Source organism: Sorex araneus, chromosome 9 (genome assembly GCF_027595985.1).
Source record: "Sorex araneus isolate mSorAra2 chromosome 9, mSorAra2.pri, whole genome shotgun sequence".
NCBI lineage: Eukaryota > Metazoa > Chordata > Mammalia > Eulipotyphla > Soricidae > Sorex > Sorex araneus.
Window position 1 is genome coordinate 13,608,694 of NC_073310.1, and position 21,364 is coordinate 13,630,057.

The 21,364-nt window shown below is 54.4% G+C and overlaps 1 protein-coding gene across 3 annotated transcripts in view; it reads left to right on the top strand.

Moving 5' to 3' along the window:
• GRK3 (G protein-coupled receptor kinase 3) overlaps window positions 1-21,364 on the top strand; it is a 170,740-nt gene that overhangs the window by 125,483 nt on the left and 23,893 nt on the right. For all 3 annotated transcript variants that reach the window (XM_055146585.1, XM_055146586.1, XM_055146587.1), the window contains 4 exons: window positions 1,850-1,928; window positions 4,571-4,701; window positions 8,225-8,319; window positions 13,849-13,956. In XM_055146585.1, coding sequence (XP_055002560.1) covers window positions 1,850-1,928; window positions 4,571-4,701; window positions 8,225-8,319; window positions 13,849-13,956 — 413 coding nt within the window. The remainder of the gene's footprint in view (window positions 1-1,849; window positions 1,929-4,570; window positions 4,702-8,224; window positions 8,320-13,848; window positions 13,957-21,364) is intronic.

The following is a 21,364-nucleotide window of genomic DNA, read 5'->3' on the forward strand; positions in this document are numbered from 1 at the left end:
TGAGCAAATTGGACCTCACATGGCAGCGCCGGGCCACGGGGCCCACTGATGGTGCCCACACCGCCAACCGAACAGCTTGTGAAGGGCAAGCTGCTTGGCCACGTCGGGGTTCCATGGAGCCCAGAGCTTTGTCACTCTTGCTGTCCTTAGTCTTTTACATTCCAGTCGTGAGCAGGATTTAGCGGCGGCACGTTACGATGTTAATTCGTGTTTCCTTGGGGCAACTGGTGTTCACCATCTGGCCGCAGACACTCAGGGGAAGTCCCCACTTAAGAAGGATCGTGCCGAGCGGCTCTTCTTCTTCTCTGCGGACCACGAGGCATTGATCCGTGTCCTGAACATGACACGGGTGTGGTGTATTTGTGAGTGTGTTTGTGGACTGTGTTTGTGGTGTAATTGTGGAGGCATCTTCCCCCCCCCCCACCCGCCCCCTGTGCCGTGTGTGACTCGCTCTTTCACTGGCCTCCTTCGTCATGTCTTCTGAGAACCTGATTCATTCCATGTGAGGGCAGTTGGTCAGCGTTTCTCGTGTGACTGCCCTTTGGTTCTCTTTGGGAAGCGCCGCTGCCTTCCCGTCCACATCCGGCTCTGCCTCTCCCCGGAAGTGATCCTGGGGGGGAGGGGCTGTGCTCAGGTTCATGTCCAGTTGCTCCATCATCACTGACAGATGCCAGTGGGGCTGGGGGGAGGGGGGATCTAGGGAACAAATCAAGCAGCTCTTGATGTGTGGGTCCATCTCAGGATTCTCTGTTCTGTTCCCCGTCTGGGTCCGTGTGTCAGCTCTTAGGCTAAAACCACACGGTCTGAATAACTGTTGGCTTGGTAAGTCTTGCTGTCTGGCACTGTAAATTTTCTAGCTTTGTTTTTCTTTAAAATAGCTGAACTTCCTTGACTCCATAGAGTTTATATCCGTTGTTTTTTTTGCTTTGCTTTTCGGGTCACACCCAGTGATGTTCAGGGGTTCCTCCTGGCTCTGCACTCAGGAATTACTCCTGGCGGTGCTCGGGGGACCACATGGGATGCTGGCAATCGAACCTGGGTCAGCCTCGTGCAAGGCAAATGCTCTCCCTGCTGTGCTATTATTACTCCAGCCTTGAATTCATATCAGTTGTATAATCAGCTCGCCAATTTCCGCTTTTTTTAAGATTGCATGCCATCTATACCCTGACGTAGGGAAGTTTAGCATCTTTTCTAAGTAAGTTATTTCACCCCCGGCCCTGCTATTTATCATTTTCTCCTTCTGGACGTGAATTTAATAATCGCTTTCCACCTCAGGGCGTCGGGACAGTAATGCAGGTCCCATGTACCTGCCCCGGGATGGGGTTCTTCTGACTTTAGGGTCAGAGTTTGAAGGCGGAATCTGACTCGCCAGAACCAGAGCATGCCACAGCGAAAAGTGTCAAGACAGCATGACCTTTTTTCCTCTAGAACCCGAGTCTTTGGAAGGCGCTGAGGGCTGTGACTGACGCCGAGTTGGGGGCGGCCCCTGAGTTCTTCCACTCTGGTCGTTGGTGTCGTCTGTGCGTTTTCTCCCGTCACCACCCCTGTCTCACCCTGTTGCTGGGCCTGGGAACTCACTCAGCTGGGGGAGCTCCTGCCGAGTCTGTGTGGGGCCCTCGGCTGGACCCCAGCATCACGTGGCCCTGGAACCGCCCCATGCTGTAGCCCAGGTGGTCCCCGAGCGTCTCAGGGCTGGGCCCTAGGACTCTTCATAAAAGTTACTGGGTCGGTGTCCCCTCCGCTGAGAGGTGGGGGCACGTGCCCAGTTCAGGGATGAGGGTGGGGTGTGTGTGTGGAGGCTTTCCGGAACGCCTGGAGCTTTCCTCACAAACTTGTGTTTCCCCTCTAGGATTGTCCTTTCATTGTCTGTATGACCTATGCCTTCCACACTCCCGATAAGCTCTGCTTCATCCTGGACCTGATGAACGGTAAGAACTCAGGGGACGGACCCTGAACTCCCGGGAGGGTTCTGTGCCCTCAGGGAAACTTAGCCACGTTTCTGTTGGGTCCTGGCAGCAGCTCTCAGGCAGACTGAAGCCGGGGGGGCCCGGGTAACTCAGTTCCCCTCAAGTTTAAGGAAACCGGCTACTCTCCCGTTTTCAGTTAAAATCAATCAAGATGCACACACATCCACTTTCATAGACTGGAGGAGGCTTTTCTCTTTCTGACAATAAAAACAAACAAACAAACAAACAAAAACCCTTTTCAGCCCTCTCTGGGCATCCTCTATAGTTGAAAGATCAACCTACAGGAGTACGGGTGTCAGAGGCAGAGATGGAGCGAAAAGCTGTATCGGCCCAAAGGTGGTTCTTCAAAGTTGGGTTAGATGTCGGCCCACGACATTTGAGAAAATCAAGTTTCAGTCTGACTTTACAAAAATAATTAAAAAAAAAATTCACCTTCCTGGGGATGGGGTTGGGGTGAGAGGGCTCAGGGAAACTGCTCTCAACTTAATTTTGATGGGAGGGGGGGCACACCCAGTGATACTCAAGGGTTACCGCAGCTCTGTGTTCAGGAATTCCTCTCGGAGGACTCGGAGGGACCATACGGGGTTCAGGGGATCAAATCCAGTGTCTGCCATATGCAAGCAAGTGCCTCATCTGCTGTACTATCTCTCCAGTCCCTGCGGTAAACATTTTTAAACAATTTGAACCGATACTAGACACCAACATGGTCCCTTCAGCAGCAAGGCCCCGAGTAGAAAGGCAGGCACACCCACCAAGACACGCCTGCTTTGGAGTTTCATTATGTCCCAGGTGCCTGATTTAAAGTCGGATCCATCACAGAACAGGAAGGGATTTCACAGCCACAGTGATGAGCCAGAGAAGCCAGAGAGCAGCGCAGGCTCTGCCTAATTCCGTTTCTGTGACGATCAGAGCAGGCAGCGCTCCTGGCACGGGAGAGGCCAGAATAGAGACCCCCTGGGCCTTTGCAGAACCGGGAGCTGAGGCACGCACTGGGAGCATCTGGGGTGTCCTAGGACCCGAGACCTTTTACGTCTTTGTCTGGTTGAGCTTATACAGGAGTGGTGCATGCGAACAGGCAGGAACTCAGAAAAACAGGGCCAATCACTATGCACACACACATTCACTCTTAGAGACACGAGGAGGCTTTTCTAATTTTTAATAAAACAAAAATCTTCCTTCCGTCGGGGGGGGGGGGTTTCCTGTCTCCATCATCTGCCGATAGGATGACATGCCTTGACCAACGTTTGATCAGGAAGATCTTCGCCCCCAGAGCAGAGTTGGAAGCATTTTACCAAGGACACCCCAATACTCAACAATTAGATCTTTTTTACCAGTGACAATCGGGCTTTTTTTTTTGCTTTTGCTTTTTGGGTCACACCCAGCGATGCTTAGGGGTTATTCTTGGCTCTGCACTCAGGAATTACTCCTGGTGGTGCTCGGGGGACCCTATGGAATTCCAGGGATCGAACCCAGGTTGGCCACATGCAACACAAACATCCTACCTGCTGTACTATCACTCGGGCCTCGGCAATTGGACTTTTATCCCTTCTCCCTTGATTTAATTCAGTGTGACTTGTTGACTTTTGTGTTGTGTTGGGGCCACATACCATTTGCTCAGCTATATACCGAGCACTGCAGACAGGTTGGTGCAGTCCCCAGCAACCAGCTGGGCTTCTTGGATGGAGTCTCTGGGCCCAGGCACAGACAGTGTTTGCTCTTGCCCGGGGCCCACATGTCTCTTCAGTCTGTTCTCCCTGCAATTTCCCCTGCACTTCATAAGCACGGCTGCCCTTGTCTTGTTGTGCCCTGAGTATCAGAGTGACGCCAGAGCCCATTCTGAGTAAAACTCTATGTGCCTCAGAGTCGGGGATGGGCAACCTTCCCCCATCTCCCCGCCCTTCCTGTACCCTGGTAGTCACGCCCAAGAACTGCCTCTGGGCGCCATTTAAGCCCATTAATGGCCATGATTCAGAGACTCACAAATGAATCTCGGAAGAATGAAGCACGCTACAGATATGCCTCACTATCCCAAATATTTAAAAAATTTTAGAATTCCAGGAACACTCGACCGCTTTCATGGCCGCATGACATCTCATACTCTTCATAACAAGCAATACAAAATAAATTATTTAGCATGTACCTATGGGGCAGGCTTCGGTGGTGGTGGTGGAAAAAGTCTAAATAATGGTGGCGGGAAGGTGTGTAATAGTGGTGGGATTGGTGTTGAAATGTTGAATGTAAGCAATCATTGTGAACAGCCTTATGAAAATAAAATTTAAAAAATTTTTAAAAAGTAATGTAGAGTTCATGCCTACTTCAGTCAGCTGAATCAGTGGCCAAATAAAGAGCAGTACTCCTATATTAAAAACGTAAAACAAGGGGCTGGAGCATAATAGCACAGTGGGTAGGCCGTTTGCCTTGCATGCGGCCGACCTGGGTTCGATTCCCAGCATCCCATACGGTCCCCTGAGCACCACCAGGGGTAATTCCTGAGTGCAGAGCCAGGAGTAATCCCTGTGCATCTCCAGGTGTGACCCCAAAAGCAAAACAAACAAACAACAACCAAAAAAAAAAAACCCAAAATCCTGCGTGTCTGATTCCAGGGGGCGATTTGCACTATCATCTCTCCCAGCATGGTGTTTTTTCGGAGAAGGAAATGAAGTTCTACGCCACGGAGATCATCCTGGGGCTGGAACACATGCACAGTCGCTTTGTCGTGTACCGAGATTTGAAGGTGAGTCAGGGCAGCGGGGAGGAGGGTATTGTGGGGTGAGAGTCTGGGGCCCCCTTCTCTTAGAGTACCCTGTCATTCTCCCCCTCTGGGCAGGTGCTGGGTATCCCCCATTCTTGAGTTGGTTTGGATTCAGTCAACAGTCACTAAACATCTGATTTGCTCTTGGCTCTGGGTGAAACTGGAGTGTAGTGGGGCCGGGGGCGGGGGAGAACACAGCACATAAGGTGCTTGCCTTGCATGCAGCCGACCCGGGTGCAGCCCCCAGTCCCACGGTGCACCCAGCTGCTCAGACAGGAAGTGACACGGCCAGTTGCCTTACAGAGCCCCCGCCATCTACCCCAACCACCAGCCTCAGTTTGAGTCCCATGAGGGGCAACCACCACTGGCACAGTCTCAGGTGAGGGGGAGATCAGAGGTTTTTCTCTCACCATCGGTTACCAAATCCCGGCCCTATGCTGTTCTTTGAGATGATCCGAACAATCACAAGTACGAGAACCGCGTAGACCAGATTGGCTGGGTTTGGGAGTTTGCTTCGTTCTCTTTAATAACATCCCTGGACTGGGGATCGGAGAGAGTACAGAGGTTGCAAAATGCGCTGGGTTTGAGTCCCGGCACTGGTCAGTGCTCGGTCACTGGGTTGTTGTGGCCCTGGCAGCTCCCAGTACCGTTGGGATGGCCTGGGTGTCCTCAGCACCACGGGGCCGAGCTCACCACATCCTCAGGCCTTGCATTGAGCTTCTGGCCAGGCTGGCAAAGACTTGCCGGTGAGGATCCCAGGCCTCCAGCATAGGGCTGGTGAGGGCCAGGAGCTCCCTGGCCTTGGGGCAGGGACTTCAGACAGGAATTAAGGCTCTCGCCTTTTAGATGGCCAACCTCAGCCCAGTCCCTGGTACTGCATGGTCATCCAAGCACTGCCAGGGGTCACTCTTGAGTCCAGGGTCAGGAATCGCCCCTGAGCATCACCTGGTATGGCCCAAGCCCACTCCCTAATCTCATCATACGTCCCCCGCCCACCCAAAACAGAATCTCATTGGGCTTGGAAAAAAATGAGCTAAGTTTCTCTCTTCGGAACTTTTCCATCCTGCACTCAAGTGTTACCTATGGGATGCCGGGGATCGAACCCGGGTTGGCCGCATGCAACGCAAATGCCCTACCCACTGTACTCTCACTCCAGCCTGAACTTTTCCATTCTGGACCACGCTGCTTAGACTTGGGTTGTGTATTAACGAGGGAGCCAGGAGTTTGCTTAGCACATCCGAGTTGATAACTCATCCAGCCAGCCATCCGCAGGGAGGGAAGTGAAGGGGACCTTGACAAATCACAGTAATGCCACGCACATCTAATAGCGAGGAGGGAAGTGACAGGCATGATAACTGCCTGGCAGTGTGAGAAGCATCTAGGAGACTGTGTATCTCCTAGCTCAGAATCCTTTTGGAGACTGTATGCCCCCTAGCCCAGAACCTCTCCGGAGACTGTGTGCCCCCTAGAACGGGACCCCTTTGGAGACCGTGTGCCCCCTCGCCCAGAACTCCTCTGGAATGAATGCATGTGACCAAGTGAGAGGTATAGACGACACACTATTCCCAGGAGCAAATGTGGTTGGGTTCACATTGTAAGGCCCCCTTCTGAGAATCTCAAAAATGCTGTCTGATGTGGGGCCATATTTTGGAAACAATACATTTTAAAGCTTTCTTTGAGATGAAAGAATTATTCCATCTTCGTGTACCTGCACCGTACACTGGAACATGCCAGTTAGCAACCTAACCTGCAATAAATGAAAAGAATTTTTAAAAGGAACACTTCCCTTAGATTTTATGAGAGCAGCGAAAGGGGAAAATGAATTTTCATTTGGAATGGTTAGACACTGGTCGCCACCTGACCTTTTTGTTTCTTCATCTGAGCATTACAGAATTAAAATTACACGCGGAAGGCCCACGAAGCTCTATTGTCACATGTTTTCATTTAAATCTGCCACTAGTTCCTCATCATCGTTATGATGCATTCTTGTCTTCTAAGCTATTTAGCAGGCAGTGGCATTACTTAATTTCTATTCAAACTTAATTCTAGTCACTCATGATTATTCATGCTTCAATTTTATCATGGCATGCCATGATTTTTATTTCAAGCAAAATAATTGTTGATCTCCGGCAGAAAAAAATATTATTAAGATGACTTTAATTCGGTATTTATTAGGGAGGGAAGCTTTGTTTTCCGTGACTATGATCATTAAATCTAATCTTAATGGACCCACTTCATCAGAGTTGCAGTCCCTGTCCTATCTGGTCATTCAGTGGGACTCTGTGTTGATGGCAGACTAATAAACAGCATTGGCATTGATGGGCACCCATGTGGCACCATGGAATATTGTGATTGCTGAGGGCCGGAACTTCTTCTGTAGGACTCTGTTCCCTTCTGTGTTCTGGGGTCTCGTCCTGAAAACCCCTGAGGTCCCCGTAATCTAAGGGGCCAATGGCATGAATGTCTTCTGGCTGCCCCGTAGATTCTGTAGCCCAGGTCAGAAACAGTTTTTCACTGATGACGGTGGTCAGACCCCTTCCGTGTTAGCTGCCTGGCTTCAGGAGAAGACGCTGTCATTTCTGTCATTGCCACTTTGCTGCTAAAATTAACAGGAAACTGATTGCTCTCAGGGTTCTCCCTTGCCTGGGTGAGAGCACATAAATTCAGCTTCTTGTTTCCAAGAAGGCTATGACAGAGAAATAAGATATCAAGTGCCTGTAATATTTTTTTTAAAATTTTTATTAGTGAATCACCATGAGGTACAGTTACAAACTTATGAACTTTCATGTTTGCATTTCAGTCATACAGTGATCATTTACATCCCCCCACCAGTGCCCATTCTCCTCCACCAGTGTTCCCAGTATCCCTCCCACCACCCCTACCCCCTCCCCCACCGCCCCACCCTGCCTCTGCGGCAGGGCATTCCCTTTTGTTTTCTCTCCTTTCGTTTCTTTTTTTTTTTTTTTTTTTGCTTTTTGGGTCACACCCAGAGATGCTCAGGGGTTACTCCTGGCTTTGCACTCAGGAATTACTCCGGCGGTGCTTGGGGGACCATATGAGATGCCGGGGATTGAACCCGGGTCGGCCGCGTCCAAGGTGAACGCCCTACCCACTGTGCTATCGCTCCGGCCCCGTTTTCTCTCCTTTTGGGTGTTGTAGTTTGCAAAAGAGGTATTGAGTGGCCTTCATGTTCGGTCTATAGTCTACTTTCAAGTGCCTGTAATTTTTTATTTCATTCTGTTTTGTTTTGTTGTTTGGGGGTCACAACCAGCAGTGCTCAGGGGTTACTCCTGGCTCTGCTCTGAGGAGTCACTCCTGGTAAGCTCCGGGGTGGGAAGGGGACCAGATTGTGTGTCAGGGATTCAGCCCCCGTCGGCTGCACGAGAGGCCCGTGCCCCGCCGGTGGTGCTGTCTCTCTGGCTCTGCAGTACCTGCCATTTCAGCAGCTGTCAGAGCCCCTGTGATGTCCGAGGGACCTTCAGCATCATCTTGCCTCTCATTCTAGCCCGCGAATATCCTCTTGGATGAACACGGACACGTGAGGATATCAGACCTAGGCCTGGCGTGTGATTTTTCGAAAAAGAAGCCGCACGCGAGTGTGTGAGTATCGCGGGGACACCCTTGAGGGTCTCGGCAGGCCCGGGCGGGGGCTTTGGTTCGCAGTGTGCCCTCGTCCACCCCAGACTGGGGGAGCCGGAGGGGTCTGTGCTCCCCCTGTGTTTGGGGAGAGCTGGCTGGAGCTCAGTGGGCCTGAAGTGGTCAGAGGCCCTGGGCCCTGGAGCAGGGATGAGGCCCCCCGCGAGGGCCCCGGGGCCGTGCCGGCTGTGTGAGCGCTAGCAGGTCGGTCTGCCTGCCACACCCTCGTCTCTCCATCTGTAGAGCAGAGGCAAAAAAAAAAAAAAAAAAAACCCTCGAAGGTTCGAGATGCTGCCCAAGACACCCAGGCCAGGGCCTACGTCCCCTCAGCTTTTGGCTTTTCCCTTTTTCCTCTATTAACATGGCATCCCCCCCTCCCCGCCACACCACCCCCAAGTGACATCAGGGATTTTTTTTCCCCCTACACTAAAGACTAGATAATCCACTAGCAGTTCGATTGGAAGAGCCGGTCATGCAGTTTGCTCTGAGCACCATGTCGGTCCTCCCCATGGCCTCCCAAGGGGTCCCCGAGCACTGAGGTGGGGGCGCTGCCCCCGTGGGTCCTGCCTGCCTGGCACCGGGTCACCCCTCCCCCCCACTCTGTTGAACACCTACCGCCTTCCTCTCGGCTGCTCCGGGCTCTGTCCTTCTGCGTGGCAGGTAGGGGGGCCCCCGAGTGCCATTTGTGGAACACCCCGGGATTTGTTTTCTCTTTTTCAAGTGTTTCTCTCGTGGCACCCACCGAGTCTTCCAAAGGTGCGTCTTGCGGTGTGTTTTGTACTGGAGTGTTCTGGAAGGAACTCCATGTGCCTTTCTCAACGTGTGCGTGCAGATAACAGCCCCCAGACCCTCCTCAGTGTGGGACGGGCTGTCCAGTGGCTCTTAGTGGCTCGGTGCCCGGTGTGGGGTGGGTAAAGCTCTGATCAAATGTTAATAGCGACCAGCACCCGTTTCCGCAAACAATGGGAGCCGGTGAGAAAAGCATTAGCATTTTGCGGGCACTTTACAGTTATTAGGCCAGAGCCTGTGGTTGTATAAGCTTCTCCCAGGGAGTTCATCAGACGTTTTAAGAGTCATTTGAATTTTTAATGCCACAGCTATTCGGTATGCTAATTTCTTCAATTTAGTATGGTCACAGCTGAGCATGAATCCAAGAGCTCATAAGAGTTAATCTTCCACAGAAATTAACTTGAAGATAGGCGGTTATTTATTTCCCTGTGGGGCCTACCCACTTCTGCCTCTAATTCACATGTCAGCTCCGAGAGGCAGGCGGCCCTGGGCCCCGGCTGGCTCCGCGAGGCCTTTTATTCGAACGGCTTCTGGAAAGAGGTGGTGGGGCGGGAAAGGTTGAGATCCGTGGTCCAGTGATGCGGGCCAAGGGAGAGCTGGCTCCCTGGGCGGGCGGAGTGCGTGCTGCGCCTGCAGGAGGCCAGGCCCCGTCCCTGGCACCTCGTGGCCCACCCGCCCAGCACCACCAGGAGCAGCTCCCGGCACCTCTGGGCAGGGCCCAAAACAATGAACAAAATGTCAAATTGGGAGCTGGAGCTGGAGCACAGTGGGGAAGGCACTTGCCTTGCATGCAGCCAACCCAGTTTGATCCCCGGCATCCCGTAGGGTTCCCTCTCCCCCCCCACCCCAGCCCTGCCAGGAGTGAGTCCTGAGTGCAGAGCCAGGAATAAGTCCTGAGTACTACTGGCTATGCCCAAAAGCAAAAATTTTAAAATAAAATAGAACTTTTTTTTTTTTGCTTCTTGGGTCACGCCCGGTGATGCACAGGGGTTACTCCTGGCTCATGCTCTCAGGAATTACCCCTGGAGGTGCTCAGGGTTCATATGGGATGCTGGGAATCAAACCCCCGTCATCCGTGTACAAGGCAAATACCCTCCCCGCTGTGCTATCGCTCCAGCCCCTAGAACAATATTTTTTTTAAAAAATCAGTGCACAGTGAGTAGTTAGTGTTTGAAAGAAGTGGACGGAGAGACACATCATGGCCGAGAATGAAGACTGCGGCCAGCAGGTCCGGGTTTGGGTTCTTTCCCCTCGCGCCAGCCTCCTTCCCCTCCCCGAGGAACCGAGGATAACAAGGAGGTTTTCCTCTGGCGGCAGCAGAGAGGAGGGCCAGCTGGTGGGGGCAAGAATGTTTCTCTAAGGCCCGCTAGGTGCAGGGACCCCCACAGAAAGGCCCCCTGACCTCCTGGAACCCAGCTCAGGGAGCCGCCCAGAAGTGGGCTGTGCAGGGGATGGTGTTGCTAGGGGCCCCCCTGCCCCCCTGCCCCCCCTCCGTCTGACGTTGGCCGAATGTTGGCTGTCCAGGCACGCAGAGCTGCTCCAAACCCCTTAGTAGCCTCTCCGGCCTCAGGTACCATCTTCCGCTTTGGGGGCCGGGGCGTGGCCCAGTGGTGCAGGCATTTGCCTTGCTCTGGGGAGGCCTTGGATTTGAAGCCCTAGTATAAACATAAAAAGCTTTTAAATTAAAAAACCATTTAAAATTATGTATATAAAACCTCACAGAATGTTTACAGATGTCTGTATATATAATATATACATATACACACATATGTGCATATATGTATGTATGTATGTATGTATATATATATATATATATATATAGCCTGGTTTTAGATTAATTTGATTATTTAAAATTGTACCTGAATCCCACGGCCGAGCCTGGCAAGCTACCCGTGGCGTATTTGATATGCCAAAAACAGTAACAATAATGGGCCTCATTCCCCGGACCCTGAACACGACACGGACGAGTGAGACGTTATGGCGCCCACTCGAGCCAATCGATGAGCAACGGGACGACAGTGATACAGTGATCTATGCCTGGTGTAGCCCTGGGTGCCCCTGGCACTCCTGCTGGGCTGACCCTGATGGCCTCAGCAATGTAAGACCCAAGCAGCAGCAGCAAATGCTGTCCCAAGTGACCCATGCAGTCCACTTGGTGGGGACACACACACACACACACACACACACACACACACAGAGGTTAATTAAGAGAGACTAACTTTAACAAGGTCATATCCCTGGTACATTGTGAATGAAATGAGGAATTGAAATATTAACTTGAACTCAAATTCAAGCCCAGTCAGTCCATCTCCTGTACAGTATTGGGCAAACTCTCAAAAGACTGATTTGAGAGCCAGAGCAATAGGACAAGAGCCTTGCATCAGACTGACTCTGTTTGGACCCCAGCACCGCATATGCCCCCCTTCCCGGGACCACCACTAGGAGTGACCCTCGTGCACAGAGCCAGGAGTGAGCCCCCAGCCCTGCCAATATGCCGCCTCCACCCCCGCCTCCCCCACAAAAGTCTTGGACCTCTCTGCAGCCCGTTATCAGAGTAAGGGGTTTGGGTCACCCCAGACCTGGTGTCCCCGGTCCCCGCAAAGCCGTGGTCCCCTTGCCGGGGCCCTGCCCAGCTGGCCTCTCCTCACATTTGCGGGGTCACTGAGCTTCCTGGGTCGAGCTGAGGCTGAAGTCCGCGTAGTTCTGGAAGCGAAGTGAAAGCGAACTGGAGCGAGCCAGGGGAAATCAGAGGGAAACTGGGGCTGGAGCCGACCGAGGGGGCTCACGGCGCGTGCCGGCTCGCCCTACCTGAGGGCGCCGAGCCGTGATGGGGTGCCAGGGCCTCTCGGTGCTCCAGTGCTCTCTCTGCATGGTCCGAGGGGCCGGGCCGGGGATGCTGGGAGCTGCAGTGTGGGCAGAACTGCCAACCGCCACGCAGGCTGACCTGCGTCCTGCTCTGTGCCCGTCGTGTGCCCCTAGACCCCCCGTTCCATCACCCCTCACCCCTAACCTGGCGTGTGCACCCTTGTTGGTCTCTGCCCGTTCCAGGGTCGGGTTTGGGCCCGAGAATCACGGGGGAAATATCCTGGTGAAAGTTTACCCTGAGCCACACCAGACGTCCCTCTGGAGGTCCCTTCTGGAGACGCCCCCACCCCGCTCCCGTGCGGGAGGGCAGGCCCGTGCCCCTGCTCGGTCCACTGCCATGGAGGGTGGCTCTTTGTTGCTGCACCACAGACTCATTCAAAACAGGCCTCAGGGCCGGAATGACAGCACGGCGGGGAGGGCGTTTGCTTTTGCACACGGCCCACCCAGGTTCAATCCCCAGCATCCCCTAGGGTCCCCTGAGCACCGCCAGGAGTAATTCCTGAGTGCAGAGCCAGGAGGAACCCCTGTGCATTGCCGGGTGTGACCCAAAAGGCAAGAAAAAAATAATAGTAATAAAAAAACGCCTCTGGCTCAGAGAGGCAGTGCGGTGGGTCGGGCGCACGCTGGGTGGGTTCGATCCCCAAGTCCTGCCAGGAGCGATCCCTGAGCATAAAGCCAGGAACAGCCCTGAGTGCTGTCATGTGTCCCCACTCACCCCCCCAAAAATAAAGCCTGTTAGAGGGACTTGTACCCTGGCCTGCTCGGGGGCCGCTGGTCCCGTTCAGCATCCATCCTGGTGGCAGCCACGCCGTGTGGAGGCATTGTTACCGCACCAGAGAGAACCAGCGGGAAGCAGGGACACTGAGGCTGGGGCTGCAGGGCCCTCTGCAGGGCCCCTTTCAGGCTGCATATTTGGGGAGTTTCTGGGAAACGTGGGCCACCTCAAGACAGGACAGAACATGTTCAGATCATCACGAAGAGGTGTGTGCATGTGCGCGCGTGTGCGTGTGTGTGTGCGTGTGTGTGCGCGTGTGTGTGCGTGTGTGTGTGTGCGTGTGTGTGCGTGTGTGTGCGTGTGTGTGCGTGTGTGTGTGTGTGTGTGTGTCTTTGTGTGTGTGTAGGGGTGGATAGAGGGATGAGAGGGCCTTGCAGTTACCGCCGGTGCAGATCCTATCCAGAACGCCTGTCCTGGTCCTCCCAAGTGATTTTCCTCCCCTTCCTGAGGGCGCCGTCCTGTGGCCAAGCCAGGCCCTCGGTGCCCTCCACAGTTTTCTAGACCCAGAGCGTCCCTCCTCTCCTTCTCCATCCACAAGCCCGCCAGCGTGGCCTTCCACTTCTTCCTCGGTACCCGGTGGCCTGTGGCCCACCGCGGCAGCACGTGTGAGCCCAGCGCCCTCAGCACAGGGGGTGGACGGTCCCGTCCCTGCCCCCCTGCAGGGCAGAGCACTGTGTAGAGCCGCCTGGTCCTGGTGCGGGGAGGGGGCTCCCTCCCTCCCCCTCCTCTGCTGCCTGTCCTCCCCAGAGCACTCACAGGCACCCACAGGAGAGTCACCTTAGCTGTTTGGTGCTCCTCTGGTGGGGATGGCAGTGCTCCCATTTCTGACCTCCTGAGCCGGCATTCTTTGTCTTTCACACAAGACTTTATGTGCGTTCATGCAGGTACTCGCCGGCCCGGCAAAAGCTGTTCCCCGTCCGGGTGTTGCATGAATGGTACCAGGATGGGCATGCACGGTGGTGCCCGGTGGTCCCCCCACCAGCCTCCCGGGCGAGGAGCGGTCCCTGTGTGCCCAGCCGCGTGTGCTGAACATGAACATGACCCCGTGTGCTTTCCCTCCCCAGGGGCACGCATGGCTACATGGCTCCCGAGGTGCTGCAGAAGGGGACGGCGTATGACAGCAGTGCCGACTGGTTCTCCCTGGGCTGCATGCTCTTCAAGCTCCTGAGAGGGTGAGTGTGTGCTGGGGCGCGAGTGCCCAGGTGGGCGTGCACCTGAGCCCAGAGCCAGAGCACTCAGGCGTGCCCCTGTCGAGCGTTCAGACGTCACCAAGTCCCAGCAGTATTTCTATACCCGCTGCCCGGGTGCTTTACATCACCCTCAAATTGGACATCCCGACCACGACTCTTACTGCATTCGGTGAGAACAACTTTGTGGCCTGCCGCTCAAAATTTGACGCTTTAGTTCCCTTCCCACAGGCATCCCAGCACCTGAAGTGAGACGGCGTTAAAATATTCCCCTCTACCATCCTTAGCTGGGGAATGCTTTATATTGTGAACTATAAATGATTTAAGAAGGTTGTAAACCTTTTTTATCCCACCCGCCCCCTCCCTTAGAAATTATTATTATTATTATTATTATTATTATTTGAGGCTGGAGTGATAGCACAGCAGGTAGGGCATTTGCCTTGCACACAGCCGACCCGGGTTTGATTCCTCCATCTCTCTCGGAGAGCCCAGCGAGCATACTGGGAGTATCATGCCCGCATGGCAGAGCCTGGCAAGCTACCCATGGCATATTCCATATGCCAAAATCAGTTAACAACAAGTCTCACAATGGAGACATTACTAGTGCCCAGTCGAGAAAATCAATGAACAACCGGATGACAGTGCTACATTATTATTATTTGCTTTTTGGGTCACACCCAGCGATGCTCAGGGTTTATTCCTGACTCTGCACTCAGGAATTACTCCTGTCGGTGCTCAGAGGGCCATATGGGATACCCGGGATTGAACTCGGGTCGGCCACGTGCAAGGAAAACACCCTACCTGCTGTCCTATGGATCTGGCCCCTCCCTTAGAAATTATATCCTCGTGGTTATCTTAGGAGCATTTTGAAGTTTGCAAAACAGAGGAAGAATCCATTTGGAAAAGGGACATTCATTGGTAAACATGCCGAAACTGGTGTCTATCAAAACACACAAACGATGAAATTGTAGAATTTTGTGTTTTTCATGATTTGTGTCGCTTGGGACCCTTCGTCCTAAACAACCAGAGTTGGCGAAATAGACTGTGCAGATGATGAAATGCAATCCCTTGCAAAATCCGTTCTTGGATGGAATACTTAGCAGCATCCTAATGTCGCCATGAATCTTAAGAACTTTTACCCAGTTTCACTAAAGACTTTGAAGTTTTTTTTTTTTTTTAAGAACATTTCTGGCTTGGGGCTGGAGCGATAGCACAGTGGGTAGGGCATTTGCCTTGTACAAGGCCGACCCCGGTTTGATTCCCAGCATCCCCATAGGGTCCCCTGAGCACTGCCAGGGGTGATTCCTGAGTGCAGAGCCAGGAGTGACCCCTGTGCATCGCCAGGTGTGACCCAAAAAGCAAAAAAAAAAAAAAGAATATTCCTGGCTTTTCTTTGTGCACAGAGACCCAGAAAACCCCTTATATTCCGGTGTCCTCCTGTGCACACGGGCCCGGCAGTTTAGGCCACATCAGTCACCTTTGCGTCCACCCACCTCACCGAGAGCCGTTGTATCTTCCTCTTCTATTTAGGAGCTTCTAAGCAGAGCCTGGATTCGATTTCTTCCCCCGGCTGGGCTGGAGCACCCCGGCTGCTTCCTTAGGAGTTGGCTAATCCAGTTACTCCCCGCTGGCAGTATTCACTTGGGACCCGAAATTGTATTATTGCTTAGAAAGTCGGGTCCTGTTGGGCCTCAATTGCATTAGGACATTTGTGGAGCCTGGATGGCCCTAATTCACTCATCAGACTAGCTGACCCAATTAGAGTTTCTGTAAGAGAGGCGGGAGGGAACGGCTTCCACGGGAGAGGCTCTTCCACGGCTGGCGGCCGTGCACGTGTCCGAGACTCCACGCGGGATGCAGAATCCCACCCTGCATCTCCAGAGGATTAAAGGAAAACCGTCAGCTCAGCTGATCAGTGCATTTACCGAGGGTTCAAAACAGCAAGAATATGTACTCAGGGGCCGGAGTGATACAGCACAGCAGGTGGGCTCTTGTCTTGCCTGTAGCTAACCCAGGTTTGGTTCCCGGCCCCTATATGGCCTCCCGAGCCCGTCCAGAAATGATCCCTGAAGCTCAGAGCCGAAAGTAAGTCCTGAGCATCACTGGGTGTGACTCATGAACAACAACAACAACAAAAATGCACTTGGGACTTTGTTTCTTCACTCACTTTGATCTTATTCATCTGTTCTCTAATACTATGTCGTAACTGCATTTGGTTGGGGTGGTCTGGCATGACAGTTCTCATTTTTTTTAAAGGGCCTGACAGTTTCCTTAATTACTAATTGGGCATGACCCAGCAGTGCGATTCACAGCCGAGAAGGTGAATCCGGTCTCGGGCTGAGCAGACCCCCCCATCAGGAGCTCTTGATCCCTGTGTGAAGTCCTTGACCATGCTCGGTTGCGACATTCTGTACCACGTGGCTCTGTGGAAAGGAGTCTGGATTGAAGGAAGAGGGAGGTGGCCGTGAGGATGGGACTAGTTGGATCGGGACGGGATTGGGTGGGATGGAGAGAAGGGAAAGTGAGAGAGCTACACATCACGGCACGCGTGGGAGTATTGGAAGAGCGGACCGGGACAGGCTGGGGATGGGGCCCCAGAGGGAGAACACGTGCCTTACAGGTGCACAGCCTGGGGGTTCAGGCCCTGACCCTGCCTCCCCCTCCACCCCCCAGCACGGCTGTGCACGGTCCCAGTGACCTCCAGTCACCACCTCCGATGCTCCTCCCACAAGAATAACCAACACTTGATCTAAAACAACAAACGGAAGCTGGTACAGAGCGCAGGGGAGCCGTGCTGATTGGCTGGAGCTCTGATGGGGGGGGGGGGGGGCGGCGGGCTTACTGAATATGTCCGTGCTACAGAGGGTTGGCATTTTCAGGAAGAAACGGATTTCCACTTGACACAAGAATGCCCGCTGGGCGTTCTGGCTTCCGGTGGAGGCGTGTTCAGCTCCCCGGTGACCAGTGCTGGGCCTGGTGGGAAACTGATGAGATGGTGCTTCTCCACGCAGGCTGACGGTCCTACTCCACTCTTGCTATTACGTATTCGAAGGACGTCCCCACCCCCCACCCCCCGCATAGGCCAGAGAGATAGCAGAGTGAACCAGGTGCTCGCCCCGCACGCAGCCAACCTGGGTTCAATCCCTGGCACCGCATAAGGTCCCCCCGGGCACTGCCAGGACTGATCCCTGAGCACAGGAGTCAGCTCTGAGCACCACCAAGTGTGGCCCCCAAATGAAAAACAAACCAACGGCCAAAACGCAGAAACAAAAACCCGTCGGTCCCCTGGAAGGACATAGCACGAAAACCCAAGACGGGGACTGGGCCGGTTGTTATTGGCTGAGTGACCCGGATTCAGCTCGATCAGCGTCTCTGGGGTACCCGTAGTGTGCCCGGGAGGTGCTTGAAGTTCTCCTGGCAGGAAGGCAGGGAGGAGGGGTCCGGAAGCTGCAGGGGAGCCGACAGCTGTGGGCTCACAGGATCACGCCCTGCGCAGTGCTCAGGACCTTGAGGGGGTGCCCGCCTCCTGCCGGAGACAGTGAATGATGAAGTACATTTGGAAAGAGGAGCCTGGAGGCAGCATCCTCACAGTGGAGGGGTGGGGTGGGAGGGGCGGGGGGCAAGCCCGACCGCGTCTCCTCCTCCGGGGGCTGGGGGTTCTCCCATCTGTTATCTCTGAACGGTGGTCAGCTGCTTGGGGCAGAGCCAGGGCGTGGGGGCGGGGAGCCTTCTGCAAGAAAGCTGGTTTAAGATCGGGTCACACGCAGCAGAGAGAGTGGAATTCGCGCTCTGGAGTCGGGCTTTGTTCTCGAGACCCCCGGAGCCCAAAGGCAAGCAAGGGAGGGTCACGGGGTGGTTTTCAGTAAGGAAAAATAAAGTCAGGGGCAGCAGGAGGGCCAGGCGGGGGGGGGGGGCACAGGAACCCCAACAGGAGGTGGTTTGTGCTGGGGAAGGGAACCACTTCCTATCGGTGACAGTTAGAAAGTGGGTGAAATTCCCAGAACCGGGGCTGGAGCGATAGCACAGCGGGGAGGGTGTTTGCCTTGCATGCGGCCGACCTGGGTTTGATTCTTAGCATCCCCTATGGCCCCCCCCTCAGCACCGCCGACCCGGGTTTGATTCTTAGCATCCCCTATGGCCCCCCGAGCACCGCCAGGAGTGATTCCTGAGTGCAGAGCCAGGAGTAACCCCTGAGCTTCACCGGGTGTGTGACTCAAAAAGGAAAAAAAAAAAATTCCCGGAACCAAGCATGTAAAATGCCGCTTTAAATGAACTGATATTTATGGAGGAGCGCAGTGCCCTGAAGGGGTCAGCAGGAAATGGGCCGGCACTGTCTTCACCTCCCCAGAGCTGTAGCGGGGTGGGGGTGGGGGCAGGGGAATGGTGTCACCTCCTGGAAATCAGACAGAGAAGCTTCCTGTAAGGCAGTGTTCCCCTGTGGCGCTGGAATGATTTTTTTGTTTGTTTCTGAAGACGGGGTGGTCATCCTGAAGAGTTTGAAACCTCTGTGGGTGGGTGTGTGTTTTTTTTTTCTCCACACACCCCAAGTCAGGGAGCCCCGAGCAGCAGCTGTCTTTCATGGGGCCCGAGGGGGTCAGAGAAGCTGACACTGGGAGAGATGGGGGTGGGAGGAGGACCACTGCACCCCCCCCCCGCCAGTCCCCAGGGAAGCAGCCACCCCCATCCCCACCCCCACCCCTGGTCCACTCACACAGTGTCTGTCCTTGTCACTCAGAGCCCAGAGCCAGTCTGGTCTGATGAGTGCTGATAGCCAGCAGGGAAAGGCACCCAGTGCCGCGGGCGGGCTGCCGTGCATGGCACTGCCCCCTGCTGGCGCTACTGAGAATTAGCCGCCCTGAAGGTCCAGGTGCTGAGACCACAGGGGTCCCCTCTGCCTCTCCTTTAGTCTGTGCAGCGGGGCTGAGCTGAGGTCCCCAGCATTGTCATCTTCCCCCTTATTTTCTGGGGTCGGATACTTTTTTTTTTTTTTGCTTTTTGGGTCACACCCGGCGACGCACAGGGGTTACTCCTGGCTCTTCACTCAGGAATTACCCTTGGCGGTGCTCATGGGGACCATATGGGATGCTGGGAATCGAACCCGGGTCAGCCGTGTGCAAGGCAAACGCCCTACCTGCTGTGCTATCGCTCCAGCCCCATCGGATACTTTTTTGCACTAATCAGTGTGTTTCACTGCGCCCCCAATTTTATCTGGCCCCTGTCGGAGAATCCTACCAGGCACCATGGTGGGGGTGGGCGTCAGGGAACCGGGTCTAGGCTTGAGAACATGCCTTTCCCCCCCCCCACCCCCCGCCCCGGGCTGACGGCCCTGCACTGGCCCCACCCCCAGGCCAGGCGTCACGGGTGCCGTCTCCACGCCCTTCTGGCCGAGCTGTGTCCCGACAAGATGTGCAGGGTGCTATCCGCAGCCTCGGCGTCGAGTGCAGACGCCTGTCAAGGAACAGACTCCGTCCGACGTGAAACTCGGCCCCCTTGGACTTTGTGCTCCCTGGAGGTGGCAGGCCGCGGGAGGGAGGAGGCGGGTGGGGAAGTTGAGGGAGTGCAGAGCCCTACCTGGGGTTCATGGACCAGCTCCCGGGGAGGGAACAGAAGGAATGTGTCTCGATATTTGGGGAGCCACTGGGAATCATCAGAATGCAAATTGGATGAACCGCGCCTTCTTGGGGGTGTTCTAAAATGAATTTTCCGAGTGAGTTTGTTGGGGTTTTTTTTTTTTAAGTTACTGTTATTATAAAAAGTGCGGTCCTAGGGCTGGAGCGATAGCACAGCGGGGAGGGCGTTTGCCTTGCTCGCGGCCGACCCCAGTTCAGATCCCCGGCATCCCATAGGGTTCCCCAAGCACTGCCAGGAGTAATTCCTGAGTGCAGAGCCAGGAGGAACCCTGTAAGGAACAGTAAGCAAACACTGAGGTGTTTACTCCTGACCACCGCTGGGTGTGACCCAAAAATCCAAAAAAAAAAAAAGTACTAAATTCATTGTTTCACGGTGTATCTATGGGATTTGGATTTGGTGGTGGTGGGGTGTCTCCCTCTTTGTCTGGTTCCCCTTGAATGATTACCCAGCTATATTGGGCGGGGAGGGGGAGTATTTGTCTACCACTTGGTCTGTAATTCAGAAGCCACTTGTCACACACACACACACTCCCCGCTCTTGCGCCTCCTATTCTGTCACCCCTCGCCACAGCCGGGGTGCCGCCACATGCGCCACCCGCCGGGAGACCTCGGCACGCCTTGGGAGCTGCTGCCGGGCCCTTTGCTGGCGCCCCTTTCCAGCGGCTGCGTCAGGAAGCAGCTGCCGTGGCCGGGCCCCGCGCGGACCACGCGCCTCCCGCGGAACGGGGCTCATTGCTCCCCGACGGGTCTGCTTCACCCTGCTCCAAAATAGAAACAGACTCTTGGGTCTTGCTCACAAAGCACGACCAAGCCTGCAGTGGAAACAGATGTGCGTCGCGCCGTCTCCCTCGCCAGCCCCAGCCCCCTCCACGCTGCGTGCAGGGAGGCGCAGAGCAGCGTTCCGGAAGCTTCTGACCGAGTGGGACGTGCCCCCCCCTCCCCTCCAATCTCTCTAATGGGCATGTGCCGCGTGTGTGATCAGCACCGCTGGCCTGAACTCCGGACCCTCCCGGCCTCTTCTGGCCCGCCCCCCCCCACACACCCCAAACTGGTTTTGTTTAATTTGGTGTAGAGAGCGTCTGCAGAGCACGTTGGTTCTTTTTCACCAGGGCACGCACTTGGCCTGTTCGCTCTCAGCCTCAGGACCCGGCTGCAAATCAGGATTACCTGAAGGGTTCTTGATTTGGGCCTGGCGCATGGAAGCCACGCCGGAAGCTTCAGTGTCTTTGTTTGTTTGTTTGTTTTATTTTGTTTGGGGCCACAATAAGCAAACACTGAGGTGTTTACTCCTGGCCCTGCACTCAGGGAACACTTCTGGCAGGCTCTGGGGACTACATGCAATGCATGGGACTGGCCACACGAAGGCAAACCCCCTAATCTCTCTCTCTCTCTCCGGCCCCTGGGTACCGTGTCTCTGTGACACGGGGACTACTAAGTGTCAAGCAGAGAGATTGAGGGTTTCCTAAAATTAGGGAAACTTTTATTCCTTTTCTCTTGAACCATGAATTTGCTAGTATCTCTGTGTGTTTGGCACCAGTGATATTAATCACTGTCACTGTCACTGTCATCCCGTTGCTCATCGATTTGCTCGAGCGGGCACCAGTAACGTCTCCATTGTGAGACTTCTTGTTACTGGTTTTGGCATATCGAATACGCCACGGGGAGCTTGCCAGGCTCTGCCGTGCGGGCGGGATACTCTCGGTAGCTTGCCGGGCTCTCCAAGAGGGATGGAGGAATCGAACCATTTCTTATACACAGCAAAT